This window comes from Castor canadensis, chromosome 12 (assembly GCF_047511655.1).
Source record: "Castor canadensis chromosome 12, mCasCan1.hap1v2, whole genome shotgun sequence".
Taxonomy (NCBI): Eukaryota; Metazoa; Chordata; class Mammalia; order Rodentia; family Castoridae; genus Castor; species Castor canadensis.
In genome coordinates this window covers 55,974,260-55,990,643 of record NC_133397.1, presented here as the reverse complement: position 1 = coordinate 55,990,643, position 16,384 = coordinate 55,974,260, and the positions used below count along the sequence as shown (strand labels likewise).

The following is a 16,384-nucleotide window of genomic DNA, read 5'->3' as shown; positions in this document are numbered from 1 at the left end:
CACAGGCATACCGAAGGTAGATTTCCCAATTCTCTCATCTTTTAAAAGGTCTTCCTCCAGTAAGTCCATCTGCTCTTCTGAATGACTGGGCAAGAAAATAAAGTCCAAGTCCTGACCTCTAACTCTGTGTCTTTTTTTATGGTGGAAATTAGCCTTTGTGTGATTCATGCCATTTCCTGCCTTTCTCCTTTGCAGATATATGTTGGGTAAAGGAGGAAAACGGAAGTTTGATGAGCATGAAGATGGGCTGGAAGGCAAAATCGTGTCTCCCTCTGACGGTCCATCCAAGGTGTCTTACACCTTACAGCGCCAGACTATCTTCAACATTTCCCTTATGAAACTCTATAACCACAGGCCCCTGACAGAGCCCAGCTTGCAGAAGACTGTTTTAATTAACAACATGTTGAGGCGGATCCAGGAGGAACTCAAGCAGGAAGGCAGCCTGAGGCCTGTGTTCACCCCATCCTCCCAGTCCAGCGACTCACTGAGCGACAGCTATCGGGAGGCCCCACCCGCCTTCAGCCACCTTGTGTCCTCTTCTGCTCACCCCTGTGATCTCGGAAGCACTACGCCCCTGGAGGCCTGCCTCACCCCTGCCTCACTGCTCGAGGATGACGATGACACTTTTTGCACTTCTCAGGCTGTACAGCCCGCAGCTCCTGCCAGACTCTCCCCTGCAGCCCTCCCTCCAGAAAAGGACAGCTTCTCATCTGCCTTGGATGAGATCGAGGAGCTCTGTCCCACATCTACCTCCACAGAGGCCGCAACAGCAGCAGCAGCAGCGGCTGACAGCTTGAAAGGGACCTCTAGTGAGTCCAGCATCCAGAAACCTGAGGGGCCCCAGGAGAGCCGCACAGATGACCCAAAACTGATGGACTCTCTGCCTGGGAATTTTGAAATAACAACATCCACAGGCTTCCTAACAGACTTGACCCTGGACGACATCCTCTTCGCCGACATTGACACCTCCATGTATGATTTTGACCCCTGCACATCCACATCTGGGACAGCTTCGAAAATGGCCCCTGTGTCTGCTGATGACCTCCTCAAGACTCTGGCTCCTTACAGCAGTCAACCTGTCACCCCGAGTCAGCCTTTCAAGATGGACCTCACAGAGCTGGACCACATCATGGAGGTGCTTGTTGGGTCCTAAGGCCTCCGGGACCCGGCAATTGTGCCTGCCCAGACCCTGTGAGCATCCCTGCAACCTTGATGATTCTCCACACTGTGCATGCGCCCTTGCTTGCCTTTTGCAGAGAAAAAGAAAATTTTACAAAAGGATCACACTAGTTTTTGCTTTGAGCAGAGTTGGAGTGCCTTCATCCACGTATGACCACTTTTAATGTCTTTTTGAGTGGTTCCTCAGAGACCTACTACCCTGGGATAGGGAATACATTTGAAGACAATATTGCTGACGTTGAGTGACAGGCAGTGTATGGGAAGCACAAGGATTAAGGTGGAAAGCTGTAAATTGCATGTGCATACTTGTCTATTTTTTCTATGAGTTTTATTGCAAGAGGCAAAAGAGAAAATATATATATTATTTAGATAATCTCAGTACCTTTTCTGGCATTTTCGCCCTGTATAGGTTGACTTGGCAATTCAGCCTTTTTAGAGGCATTAACTACTCCTCGTAAGTGTTGCATTTACATGGCTGTTTAGAAAACTGCTGCCCAAATTTATTTTATATTTTTGTACAGATTCTGCAGTTTATGATATTGTTTTTCTAAAAACAAATGCTGTTTATACATATGAGATAGCTATTTTGATAGGATTTGCTCACATAGTTCCTGCAAACTTCAGATGTACAAGTAGCACTTGTACTTTTATAGAGTTGTAATGTTTTATATGTGTATGGTGCAAGAGAAAATTGGATCAAATCAATCTGCAGTTGATGTCCCCAGATGCAAACACACCACCACACACACTCACTCAGCTCTTTAAGAAAGGGCCAGGTGATATCACACCCAAACTTTACAAGCACTGGCTTGGTGGCACAGACGCCCGCCAGTACTGTGACTTCCAGAGCCTGAGCTGGTCTGCTCATCCTTGGTGGGATGGCATTGACTGGGCTGTGCATTGAAGTGGTGGTCTCCTTAGCCCCCTCTTTTGAGGGGAAGGCTATCATCTTACTTTAAGGATGTTTTTATGCCAAGTTTGCTCTTTTAATTGTTTTTATTTTTTTTAAGTGAAAACTCAGATCTTTCCTTTTTTGGCATAATTTTTATGATGAACCCAAAATTTTACATAACAAAATTTTATGAAAAGCAACCACGCTCTTCATGGAGCTGAGCCCAGTTGCAATGCTTAGGGCTCGTAAAGAAGAAATTCTCAGAAGGCATCCATCATGTTGCTAGATTGCCTTTTCCATTGCCCCTTCCCTAGACCTTTTTTTTGTTCCCTCTGTTGCTAAGAGCAGCACATGGCATCTTCATGACCTCCACAGTGAGCTCGGCTCACCTTGGCTGCCGGCCTGGGATGCACTCTTCCAACAACTGACTCTAGAACCTGGAGTCTGTCACCTTACTTCACAGCGTCCAGTCTGGTTGCTTTCTTTAATCAACTGCTAATTTAACTATACTTTACAAGGCTGTTATACCCAAATACACAGACAGGAATTTCTATGCATGTTTTGCCTCCTCACCCCTAGGACCCCTTTAAGAAGTAGCTTTTTATTCCCAGTGGTGTATATTTAATTTTAAAACATTTTGCAATGTATCGTGCTTGTCGCCGAGATTGTTTATAGCCTTTCTGTTTTTTTCTTTCTTTCAATGGTACTTTAGCTGTTGAGTGCAGGTTACAACCTATATTGTTATGCAGATGGCTTCTTTAGGAATAACTTTTATATTTATTTAAAAATTTTTAAATTATGGGATTTTGTTTTTTGTTGTTGTTGTTGTCTTTGTTGTTGGTCATTTGTCAATATTCAGTCACCAGTTCTGCTCACTTCTTGCCATGGATAAAACTGGGTCTTTCTGGCCCGTTAAAAAAGACAACTTTATAAATGGCACTTTAAACAAGCCATACATAGTTTTATTTTTATAATGCACATGGCAAAGCAAATATGTTTGTGATGAAGGAGCTGCTCATCTAAGATTTGTGTATGATGAGGCTGTCTTTCTGCATTCTAGTTTACTTTCCCACTCAATGTGTTCTAAAGGCTAATTATCAGCTCCCTAGAGCAGTGAGAAACTGATCAAATTGCACTCATTCTCCTACAAGCAACCTCCACACAGACACTGTAGCTGTGTCATTTCCTTTGATACAGGACCAGGGACCATGTGACTAAGGTGAGGGTTGTTGAAGGTGCTTCCATGTCACTGTGCCTGTCCATTTTAAGAGCTTCCCTTTCTTGTAGAGAAACAAGTCAGCCCAGAATCCATGCGTTTTAGAACGGAAGGACCCTGTGAACTGGCCACACGCTGCACTCTTCTTCATACGTACTTACAATAGTGTTGATTATTCCGAACAATAATGGGGTAGAAAGCAGTTGATTTGCCATTGTCAAAAACTGATTTACAGTAAGTTAGAACAACTGTACTTTCGTTGGATTAGCAAATCGTGTGTTTAAACAAATCCCATATGTTGGGCAACAGTTCAAATAAGCAGAGAAGTGTTGCCCGAACTTGGTTCTCTGACTCTAGTGTATTTGTAAGGCTGGGCTTCAAAATTAAAACAAAAACCCCCAACAACAGCAGGCCAGTGCTCTTCAACTCTGACACTCCTGCTGAAATTCTTAATGCTCAAAGTCTAACAAGATATACATGGGAAGCTAATGGCCCATTTTCAGAAAGAGCAAAGCCATCAAGAGATCAAAGTGTCTGTGTCCTATTTTTACTAAGTGATGTCCCAACAGAGAAGAGTAGGAGCCGGAGTGGGATCTCCGAGTCCCCATTGGAGTGTGGGATGTGCTTCCAGATGCCTCTTGGCAGCAGTGCCTCCCTTTATAAAGATATCCTGTGGCACCCAGAGCAAGGCAGGCAGCTTGAGGTGCCTTTTATAAGAAAGACATGCTGGGCAGGGCTGGGTTGGGAAAGGACAATTATTGACAGTGATGTGCAATGAAGTGACAAGATGAGAGCAGAATCCTAAGAGCTTTGAATTTGAAGTGATTTTTTTTCCCATAAGTTATTTATTCCTTTTTTCTGTGTAAATATATTTATTTTTCTGTGGAGCTCGAACAACATCTGGATGGTAACGTGCAGAATGTATGGTAGGAATGTATTCTCTTATAGGAATGTAAATCTGCATTAAAAGGGGGTCCAAGCCAGACCCCCTGCCCCCGGGTCTTCTCATTGATTCACAGTCCATGTTCATTTTTACTCTCATCTCTAATATGGGTCTATTTGAAATATGCAAAAGGTATGGATGAGGAATGTTTTAATACCTCCAAATTTTTAAGAAAATCAAGCATCAAAGGGTTGATATTTTTAAAAGTTTTCTTAGTAGCACTTTCTCTTGATGACAAAAGGGCAACCACATGGGCACCCACATTCATACCAAAGGGTGAGAAATGGCCAGAGCTTCCTGCACCCCTCAGTGTCTTTACGATTGAGCTTTCTGTCGCCATAGCCCCTTGGAGTGCCCCAACTACCCTGAGGTCAATCAAGGAAAATTTCTTAACTACATAAGCTCCAGAGAGCCAAAGTATCAACTTACAGATTGTTTTTAAAGCTTAAATTTTATTAACCACCTTTGTGGTAAACAATGAATTATGAATACCACAAGGGCAGCCTTCTTAAATGACAGATATTAAAAGAAAAAAGAGACTGTACTTTGTGCAGCAATTATTACTCTACTCTATATGAATTGTCTTAATTTCAAAACCTTGCTGTTACGAATTGGACCTTTATACATTTTCAGAAGTATGGAAAAGAGCCTGTTTAGCCTGTCCTAGCTGTAAATGGCTAACTTCTGTAACTACCCCACACTTGGATGGCAGCTCGGTGTGCATCCTGCTTATGTACAGTTGTTTTCAATGCTTCCAAGAATAAGTCTAAATGGTTCTTGAAAATTAGCTAGGATCAAATGCTATTGCAGACAAAATAAAATAAAAATTTTGGAGTTCCTTTGGGGATAACAAGTTTGGAAGAGAAGTGCAGTCCATGTGTAAAACAACCAAGAGTTTGAAAAAGTTGTACATAGTGATAAGTTTGGTGCATGGGTTTTGAGGAGGGCTTTTTGTCAGAAAGGAGGTGTGACCTTTCCCCACAGACCTGAGAGCTGTGCCTTTTCTATGCAATATTACAGACGTCACATCAGAACCCAGAGGGCTGTGTTCAATGTAGGTTCGGGCTGTAATCGAAACAATTGGACAGATTAAATGTACATGGAAATGAGCAGTCTTACTTTTGTAGTTTTATATTATACAATAAACAGTTAAAAGATGAGAGAGGCTTGTCCATGTTTTTTTTTTTCTGACCTGAGCAGCTTGTAAGTGACCATTAAACCACCTACACCACGGAGACCTTTGCCTGGTGCTTCCCAGAGGGGATGTCACCCACTTAGGACTCAAAGCTTGGGGCCAACCCCTCCCAACTCTGGAATCCAGTATCTGCCAGAATTCGCCATCTCACACACCCGTTTCTCAATCTGTCTTCTTCCCCATGGGGCTGAGCTCCGTCCTGCTGGCCTCTCGCTCACCTATCCACACTCAAGATCTGCCTCCTAGGCCTAGCTTTGTTCTCTCTGTGGCCACAATCTCATCCCCACCACCTCTTCTTTGACCTGTGCCTTCTGTCCTCCTCACCTCTCACTGTTGCACCTGCTTCCTAACTGGGCTCCTGCCACAGTAGCTTCTCTTAACACCCCCGACACCAGGGTTACTGTGCTGAAATAGCAGCAGCTCACCAGGTTGCTGCACAACCCCCAGGAGCTCCTGCTCATACACGTGGGGACCCTCTCTGCCATCTTCAGAGGCTGAAGGAAAACATCTTGGTCCCCTTCCTTGGTCCTGGGCCACCTTTGGAGACATGGGATCCAGGTAGATATGACAGAATTGGCCAATGAACATTCCAATCAATCAATGATGAAATATGGCAGCAGGGTTGACTATGTGTTGAATTGTGTCCCCAAAAGGGATACATTTCAGGACCTCAGAATGTGACTTCTATTTAGCAACAGGGTCTTTAGAGAAATACTTGAGTTAAAATGAGGCTATTAGTATAGGCCCTAATCCAATATGACTGGCATCCTTGTAAAAAGAAATTTGGACATAGGCCAATTTATATACAGGGAGAGGCTGAGTAAAGATGGAGGCAGAGGTCAGGGTGGTGCTTATTTAAGTCAAAGACAGCCAGAGGTAAAGGAGAGGCCTGGAAAAGTCTTACAACCCACAAAGGATCTTACCCTGATGACACCTGGATCTTGGACTTCTAACCTGAGAAGCAGATTTCTGTTGCTGAATACACACAGGTTGGGTCCTTTGTCACTGCAGCCCTAGCAAACTGCCACGGGGCAGAAGAGCAGAACAAGCCCTCTCCAGATGTCCAGTGGAGACCTCACCAGGCAGCTGGAAAGGCCCATCGTGCTCAGTAGAGTGGTTCCTGTGTGGGGTCATGAACATCTGCTATTAATTATTGATACAACTTTAGCAAATCATTCAGCCTCAGTGCTTATGAGGACAAGATGCAGCCATAGCCCCTAAAGTCCTTTGAAAATGTTGGCAGGGCAATAAAAGTGCAAGTTAGGAACGTTACGTCTGTCCTCTCCTGTCTAGAACCGTGCCTTGTCTAGCATGTTCTTTTAATTCAACAAATGCCTCTTTCTCCACCTCCTGCAGCCCTGTCTGCAAATACGTTATTAAGTCCTACCATGTCTTCAAGTTAGCTGTTCACTGTTTCCTCTGCCACCTTCTGTGGTTCTTAAGAGCAGTGTCCCTGTGATGTTCATCTTTGCCAGACATTGTAGCCCATGGGACCAAATCCTGGCCACTGGCTGTTTTGTTAGTAAAATGATCCTGGACCATGTTCACACTTGCTCATCTGTGTGTTGCCTGTGGCTGGCGTCTACCACACTGGAAGGGCTGAGCAGTTGCAGTTGAGGCCACGTGGCCCTCAAAATCCAGAAGATTTGCTATTTGGCCCTTTACAGAAAAAGATTGCCCACCCTGATAAATATAATCCACTCAATACATAAGACAGTATCTGACCATAGATGGGACGGGCGTTCATTGACTGGGGACATGTACGTCTGGAAAGATGAATGCAGTGCTGGAGGTAGGAGTTCGACGGCTAGAAGGGCAGAACAGTCAGGAAAGCCACATATCAGGCGACATCTTCAGAGAGCTCAAAACCTATCCGGAGCTTTGGAGGTGGGTCTTCCATTCAAGGGGCCTATTTCATAGTTGTGAAAACTGAGACCACAAGAGGAGAGGTGATGATTGTCTACAGCCAAACCTGCTTTATTTATAATCGCAGGGTTCAGAGTTTGGCTCTGCAAGCAGAGCGCCTTAGTTTGAATCCTGGTCCCATCATTAACAGCCTGGAACCTTGGGCAGGGTCCTGACCCTAACTGTGACTTGCTTTCTCATCTGTAAAGTGGAGGTGATAATTGAGCAGATCTCATGGAACACTGGGGATTCACTACAACAGTTGTAGAACTATAAAAAACAAGTCCACAAACATTGGCTAGAGCCATGACGGTGGGCAAGGCTAAAATCCTGGTCACTCTCAGGGCTGTGTTTTAGGTGGGGAACCTTAACGCAAAAGCTGGGGAGCCTTAGTGCTGAAAGTGTGTTTGGTGGGGGCACCATGACCTCCTAATGCCATGCTTTTATTCACGGTGGTTGGCTATGTATTTACAGAGAACACTGTGCTCTGTTCTTGTGAGGTAGTCTGGGATGTCAGAGTCCCCTTGCCTCCTCCATCCTCGCTTTTAACATCCTTTTTTTCCTCTTGGAAGAGAATCATCCCCAATCAGGAGTAATAGCCCCCAGGGTACCACTTACTGAGTGCTCACATGGGCTGACACTGCTCAGTGTGTGTGTGTGTGTGTGTGTGTGTGTGTGATCTCTCTCCCCAGCTCCCAGCTTTACAGAGGTGGGAGTCTAGGCTCAGATAGGCTAAGTAATTTCCCAAAGGGTATACAGCAGTCAAGTGGCAGAGCCGAACTAGGACCTCATGATGCTAGACAAACAGTCTACCACTGAGCTACACTCTCAGCCCTAAATTAAAAAGTTTTTTGTTTTTTGGTTTTTTGCCTGTACTGGGGTTTGAACTCAGGGCTTCACACTAGGTAGGCAGACATCCTACCACTTGAGCCACTCCACCAGCCCTAATTAAAAAGCTTTTAATAATATTTTTATTTGGTTTTGAGACGGTCTATGTTGCTCAGGCTGTTCTCAAACACCTGAGCTCAAGCAACCCTTCTGCCTGAGCCTCCTGAGGAGCTAGCTGCACCCTGCTCTTATAACCTAGCAGGATGAGGGGAGAAGATGGCCTGTTCTAATGCAAGAAAATTACCTCTCACTAGGGGCCATGGCCCCTCCCCACACCTACAGCATTGCCTTGAGGAACAAAAGGAGGAGGTCCTGGTGGGGCCAGCAGTGAACCAGGCATTTGGAGAGTTTTTCAGGACTAGAACCCTCTCCTCCTGCCTGCGTGATGGTAGACCAGTCACTTCCTCTCTTGAAGCAAGGAGGCAGTGTGCATGGTTTTCCCTTCTCCCTGCTCCCTGGAATCACTGTTGGGGTGATGGCCTGCCAGCATTTCTGGCCATGGGGTCCTGCCCTCCAGGATTTCACAGACGCTCCTGGCTGGAAGGAGAGCTGCTGCCCTAAGGTGTCATCCTTTGAGCTCTGGTATGGCTGCCACCACCGTGTGCATGATGGGAGGCACAAATGTTGGCATTGTCCCTGGAGCCAGCAGGAGGCTGGCCTCCCCAGCCCCCCAGCTCCACAGCCCGCCTGGCCCCCTCCCCCAGGCAGGGCAGCCAAGCTGCCAGCTGCTAGCAAGGCCTATTGTTCAGCAGTGACAAGAAATGACTGCAGAGCCCAGGCCAGAGAAAGGCTGGAGGCAAAGAGGGGAGGGGCTGGGGAACCCGCTTCTGACTCTGACTCCCTGGGGCTTGGCCTGCATGCCTGAGAAAAAGTCAGAGACCTCTGCAGTCGGTCCCCTCCCTTCTCAGGCCCTAACAGGCTTCCTTTCAGTTGTCTTCTCGGGACACAGTTGGAGTGGAAGTGTGTGACACTGTTTGTGTGTAAGTGGAGTCAGCCGCCTCCAGGGAAGGATGTGCGGTCACTTGTCTCCCAGCTGAGTGGCTGAAGACAGTGCCAGGTGGCCAGTGCTTTGGCAACGGTGCTCCAAGTAAACACAGTCCATGCTCTCGTGTGCAGTGCTGCGGTCTAAGTATGGAAAGGGGCCAGCAATGAGGACAGTAACCCCTGACATTTGTGCACGGCTTAATGGTATAGGAAGCATTTCTCAGATGTTCCCTCTACTTGATTCTTTTGACAATTCCAGAAGGGGTGGCAGGGGAGAGGGGCTGAGCAGGCCTGAGTCAGCCCAGGAACAGGGGGGCACAAGGGCACTGAGTGAGGCACTAGGGGGCTGCAGCCCTGCACTCCGGCCCCTCCCTTCTTCACCCTCCTGTGGGGTGGGGGCTTCAGAGCTTGAATAAACTGGCTGTGAAAACATCAGAGTCCACAGGGAGCCATGGAACCAGTGGTCACGATTCTCTAGGGGCTCAGTGGAACCGAAGCCATTCAGAGATTGGGTTTTATCCTTTCTGTCCCTGGGAATCTCCCTTCCCTTGCACACTCAGCCATAGTTGAAGGGGCAGAAGTGACCTGGCTATGGGGCAGCTCCACAGAGCCATCCCAGACATGCATCCAAAGAGCAAGCTAAGTCTTAGGACCTAACAGCAAGACCCAGCTCTGAGATGCATCCTGGGTTCCCTTCAGACAGATTGCTCCCCCTCAGCTCAGGTGGAAGAGAGTCCCTTGCCTCCTCCTTTTGTCTGTGCCACTTGCTCTCTTTCTTTCCCTTTCTGTCTCTCAGTCAGTCCCTCTGTCTCTATCCTTCATTCCTACTTGAAAGCAAACTTTGCTGCCACGAAGCAGCTGGGTCTACTCAGGGACACCTTGGCCTGGTTTGGGCTTATTTACAGGGTCTGGTGTGCTGGGCTCCAACTCCTGGGCTTCAGAGGCCTGGCAGTGCAGCTCTGAGGCTTGGCTCATTGAGGTCTGGGGACCTCTGAGTTCCCAACAGAGGCTCAGGGCATCTTGAGAAGGACTCACTGTTGATCAGGGCCTGGGTGCTGCCCCCAAAAGCCTGCCTTCCCATCTGGAGCTATCCAGGCCCCTGGCTTTGGATTCACTGGGGTGAGGCTTTCCCTCTCTGTTTCTGGGTTGAGCTGAGCAGCTCTGATCTTGTACGACTGGCCTGCAGGTGTGGAGGGAGATTCTAGACACAGAGGCAGCCTGCACTGGGCAGGCAGAGCTGGTGTCATGCCCTGGGGGAGGTGGGCTCTGGGGAGAACTGTATGCCAGGTGGGAAGGCGAATGGAAGCCCATGGCACCAGCAAGGAGGGGCAGCATATCCTTGAGTCATTTGTTCTAAGTGGTCAGCAAGCAGTCTGGTGTGGCCAAAGGCTGCTGGGGACCACAGGAGAGCTGATGAGTAAGGGCTAGGGAGAAGTGGGAGAATTACCTTTGTAAAGCACTTTCATTCTTGGATGCTGGGCTGCCCTCTATCCCATGGGCACCCTGACTCTGATGCAAAAAAGGAAACCAAAGCCCAGAAAGGTTAGGCAAGTTGTCCAAGGTGGCATGGCTGATAACTGGGGAGCTGGGGTCTGAGTGTACATGTAAGGCTTTGTTCCACACCTTGGGGACACACTGCCCTGCTGTCCAGGGACATCAGCCCACATCGTGCCATTGTGGAGAGGCCAGGTAGGTGAAAAGCTTGGACATGATCCCTAGCTGATTTGGGTTGGCTCAGAGGAAAATGGGGGCCAGGAATACTTTCTGGTCCCTAAATCCTAGTAATCTCCATCCTGGTCTGTCAGCCTCTCGGCTCAATGTAGGGAAAAACAGGCCATCAGGAGATCTTGCCAAACCTGAGAATCATGGGCATTGAAGAAGGAGAAGAGGTGCAAACCAAAGGTGTAGATAAATGGATGGAACTGGAGGACATCATCTTAAGTGAAGTTAGCCAGGTTCCGAAAGCCAAAGGTCACACGCTCAATATAACATCAGCAATATAGAAAACAGGTCACACTAAGGCGAGGTCACATATGAGAGATGGAGGGTAAAAGAAGGAAGTTAAGATGATGAATATGGTTGATGTACTCTCTATATAACAGTGAATACAGAATGTTTAAACCTTTTGAAATCACCATAAGAAGGGGACTAAGATAGAAAGGAGAAAAACAGAGATGAACCAATTCGGGTTATAATACATATATACATGAAATGTCACACGGAAACTCCCTGTGTAGCTCTCTCAAACAAAAATGTCATTATTTTTTCTTTTGCAAAATTGGAGAAAAAGAGGGCAGAACAGGTCCTGTCTGGGGGTGTTGGTACCAGTGGGAGGAGTAGGATGTGGGGTAAGGGCATAGGAGGGTACAAACGCTGTGCACACTTGTATGTAAATGGAAAAATAAGACCTGTTGAAACTATTCCAGAAATGGGATGAGGGGGAGGAGAACTAAAAGAGAATGATAAAGGGGGTGAATTCAATTGTGATATATTTGATATAGTCTAAGAACTTTTGTAAATGCCACCATGTAACCTCAGCACAACAATAAAAAAAAAAAACAAGTGGGGCTGGGATGTAGCTTGGTGGTACAGCGCTTGCCTAGCATGCGTGAGGCCCTGGGTTCAATCCCAACACCAAAAAAGAAAAGATTAAAAAAAAAACCTCTCCCCAAAAAAAACAAGTGGTTCTTGGAGAGAGAAGGGATCACACCACTGAGATCAGCACCTGTTAGTATAGAAAGGACTCTGATGGCCAATGAGCAGCTGCAGGCTGGGGAGCCCTGGTGGTTCATTGGCTCTTTCATTCACCTAACCTTACTGGCTCATCTTCTGTGTTCCTCATGGTGGTAAATGGCTCCGCCATTCACCTTAGGTCCTGTGACTCTTCCTTTTCCCACCCACAGCTAGTCTCATCAGCAAATCCTGTTCACTCCATAGGGAGATGCAAGTCCCATGCATGACATCACCCAGTGCCACTGCCACCAACACTTCTCACCAGAATGCCAAGATTATCACCAATCCCTCCCATTGTTTGGGTCCTCCTTCCTTAACAGAGCACTGGAAGTGATCCTTTAGAAATACAGATGAGGGACTGGGAGTGGCCCTTAGTGGTAGAACACTTGCTTAGGGAAAACAAAAAAAGAAATCTGAAGAAGGCCTCTGGGGAGTCTTCATTTCTAGCAAGCTTCCAGGCCATGCTGGTCCATCCTGGTCCATGGGCCACATACCAAGAAGTCAGATATGAGATTGTTTCTTTTGTTCTCCAGGATTTTCCTTGCTTTCTCTAAATAAAGTCCAAAATTTCTCGTCATGGCCTTTGTGACCACCGCTACTTGTCCCACCTGTCACCTGCCCTTAGCCACACTCACCTCCTTTCAGTCCCACCAACCTTCTTGTAGCTCCTTAAGCAGGCCTGCCTGCTGCCCTTGGCCTTCACCCAGGTGGGCCTCACACACCCTCCCTGATGGCCCTGCCGAAGGCGGCCACCCACCCCTCACTAGACCCTTTCTTCATAGCACGTGTCACTTCTTCTTAGTTCACCTCTCTGTGTTTATCTGATACTTGTGTTTCCCTCATGGAACTGTAGAGTGTGGGAGCTGGAGTGTGTGGGAGGGCTGGAGTGTGTGTGAGTGAGTGAGTGTGTGTGTGTGTGTGTGTGTGTGTGTGCGTCCAGTGTCTGGGTGCTGGGACTCCAGGATAGCATCAAACAGATCTGGCACCTGCCCTCTCTGTCATCTGCAGCTTTGTTCCCCAGCAGGAAGACAGGGCACAGGACAGAGGGTGCAGAAACAGTCCCAGTAGCTGGTTCCTGACTCCTTCTGTCAGTGCTGAGTTAAGGGTTTTTCTTAGATTACCTCATTTAATTGTCACCACAGCAAGGTAGGCATTGTCATTTCTACCTATGGCCCAATGGTGGGTGGCCTCCTGCTTACTGCCTCACATATTCTTGGGGTTTCCCCATCTTCCCCTTGGTCATTGGCCTGACTTCCTTATCCAACCCTGTCCTGCCCCGGGATCAACACTTGGTAACCTACAGGGAGAAGAAGCTTCTAGCTCTGCACATCCTCAGGCCCAGGGACCATGCTCTGTTCCTGGATTCTTAAATAATCCAGATCCTGCAGTCAAGGACACTTCGAGGACTGGGAGAGAGGATAACTCACCTGGAAGGAGGAGGCTTGCAGACATCACCCCTGTCCAGATAACAGATTGAAATGATCTGAGTGCCAGTCTTGTGAAAGATAGTCCCCTTTCCCAGCTGAGCTGCCACAACCCACTCCCCATCCACTCCCTGCCTCAAGTGGCACCTTGGGCTCCATGATGTGCAGAGGCAGGAGAGGGGAGCACCTGTCAGTCTCCTGGCCCTGCCCTGAAGGAAAGAGGGGGAGGGGAAACAATCTTTTATAAATTATTAAAATTTTTTTTAACTAATAGATTTTATTTTTAGAATATTTTTAGATTTAGTGAGAAATTGCAAAAAAGTATACAGGGTGGGGGCTGGGGGGTGTAGCACAGTAATAGAATGCTTCCCAACACACACACACACACACACACACACACACTATATAGATAGAGAGAGAGAGAGAGTGTTCCCATATGTCCCTTCTCCCTGCCCACCCCAACATTTAGTACCAGTGTGATGTTACAATAGCGATGAGCCAAAATTGATACACTGATACATGCTCACAGCTTAGATCAGCTTTCACTGTTGGGTGGTATATTTTATAGATTTTGATAAATGTAATGACATGTGTCCACCATTACTGTATTACACAGAATAGTGTCACTGCCCTGAAAATTTCCTTATCCCTCCACTAGAACCTGGCAGTTCTGCTTTTTTCACTGTCTCCATAGCTTTGGCTTTTCCAGAATGTCATAGTTGAAACCATATAGCACGAAGCCTTTCAGACTGGCTTCTTTCACTTAGCAAGGCACATTTACGTTTTCTCTGTGTCTTTTCACAACTTGGCCTCCTAGTCCTGAGGACATGCCACTGAGTGTATGCACAACATGTCAGTGCTTGGTGTTAGTGTTTTTGGAGTTTAGCCATTCTAACAGGCAGGTAGCAGCATCTCATTATTGCTCTAATTTGTAATTTCCTAATGAAATAGCATGCATATTCAGATTTACTTGTCATCTGTATGCCTTTGGTGAGGTGTCTGCTCAGATAGATCTTTGCCCAGTTTTAATTGGATTGTCTGTTTTCTCTTAGTGTTGGAGTATTCTTTGTATATTTTGGAAACCAGTCCTATTGCAGATATGTATTTTGCAAAGATTTCTTTTCACTCTATGGCTTGCTTGTCTTTCCATTTTCTTAACTGGTTTTTGCAGAGCAGAAGTTTTTAATTTTATTGAAGTCCGACTTAGCTTTTTATTTCATAGATCACACTTTTGTTGTCGTATCTAAAAAGCCATTACCAAATCCAAGAGCTCCTAGATTTTCCCTACATCATCCTCTAGAAGTTTTGAAAGTTTTCTATTGTACATTTAGGTACAATAAAATCCATTTCAGATTAATTTATGTATGAGGTGTAAGGTCTGTGGCTAAATTCATTTCTTGCTTGTCTTGTTTATTTGTTTGTTTGTTTTTTGGTGTTGGGGATGGAACGAGGGTGGGGGAGATTGTGTGCGCTACATTTAGTGCCTAAATTCGGTGCTGTGTGTGAATCACTGTAGCAACATCTGTCCCAGTACCATTTGTTGAAAGGGTTGTCCCTTCTTCCTTGCTGTGGCTTTGCTGTTTTGTCCAACATTAGTTAAGCTATATTTGTGTGGACCTATTTTGGGAGCTATCTGTTGTCAAAAAATAAAATTATACCAAATTTAGTTTAAAAATCTTAATTGGTTTTATTTGCAATTCTAGAATCAGGTAACCCTGATTCTCATTAATGGAATAAATGTTCCAATAAGCAAAGCAGAAGAAATTAGAGGGTTTTGTTTTGTTTTGAGGGGAGAAACAGTACTGATGGTTGAACTCAGGGTCTAATGCTTGCTAGGCATGTGCTCTACCACTTGAGTTACACCCAGCCCTAAGAAGTTAGTTTTATAGACAGAGCAGGGTTGAAGAAAGCAGGAAAAAAAAAAAAAAAAAAAAAAAAAAAAGAAACAGACTTTTTTGTCATTGTTTTTGTTTCTGTTGTTTGAGATAGGATCTTACTATGTCATCCAGGCTGGCCTCAAATTTGAGATCTTCCTGCCTCAGCGTTCAGAGTACTGGAATTACAGGTGTGCACCATTGCACCTAACTTGGACTGGTAATTTCAAAGTTACTTTTCCATGTAAGGCAAAGACAGGGAGATAAAATAACAGGAACAAAAAACTGATTAATTTAAAAAGAAAAGTAAAGATTGGAGGAGTAGCTCAAGTGGTAAAGTGCCTGGCTTGCAAGCTCGAAGCCCTGAGTTCAAACTTCAGTTTCAGAAATAAATAAATAAAGCAATGTGTGACTCACGCCTGTAATTCTAGCTACTCAGGAGGCAGAGATCAGAAGGATCACAGTTTGAAGCCAACCCCAGACAAATGGTTTGTGAGACCCTATCCTGAAAAAACCCATCACAAAAAAGGGCTGGTGAGGTGGCTCAAGGTGTAGGCACCACAAAAAAAAAAAAAAAAGAAAAAAGAAAAAAGAAGGACTTCATTATCATGCTGATGGAAACTGGCTTGTTACTTCTATTATGTCTCTTCTGGTTTCTTGGAAGGTAAGGTAACAATTTAGTTTCTGTTTGCTGACATGAAACTAGTTTCAGTGACATCGTTTCAATTTTTACTCTGGTCACTGAGCCTCATGCAGGAGTTTAGTCCACAATGGCTTCCTATCACTTTTATTTAATATTATTCTATTCCATCCATCTATTTGTGCAGCCCCTTTTCAATATTTTGTCATCTTGAGCAGTGTAGTTTTGTAGAACGTCCTTATTTGGGTATTGTCCATCCTCCCAGCTTTGTTTTTCTCCTTCAGCTCCAACATTGTGTTAGATCTCCTGGGTCTTTTTGTTTCTTCCTATCATCTTTAGAATCACTTTACTACCAGCCACAAATAATATGCTGGAATTTTGATTGTGATCACATGGAATCCATACATCAGTTGGAAAGACTGATGTCTGAATGATATTAAGTCTACCTATCCATGAACATGGTCTGCCTCTCCATTTACTTAGATCTTTGATTTCTTTCACCAGAGTTTTA

The 16,384-nt window shown here is 45.7% G+C and overlaps 1 protein-coding gene across 3 annotated transcripts in view; it reads left to right on the top strand.

The window, feature by feature from the left end:
• The window catches only part of Sertad2 (SERTA domain containing 2), a 103,618-nt gene extending 98,228 nt beyond the window's left edge, over nucleotides 1–5,390 (top strand). For all 3 annotated transcript variants that reach the window (XM_020161688.2, XM_020161687.2, XM_074049854.1), the window contains exon 2: nucleotides 196–5,390. In XM_020161688.2, the coding sequence (XP_020017277.1) occupies nucleotides 200–1,153 (954 nt within the window). In that variant the 5' untranslated portion in view covers nucleotides 196–199 and the 3' untranslated portion in view covers nucleotides 1,154–5,390. The remainder of the gene's footprint in view (nucleotides 1–195) is intronic.
• The last annotated feature ends 10,994 nt before the right edge of the window (nucleotides 5,391–16,384 follow it).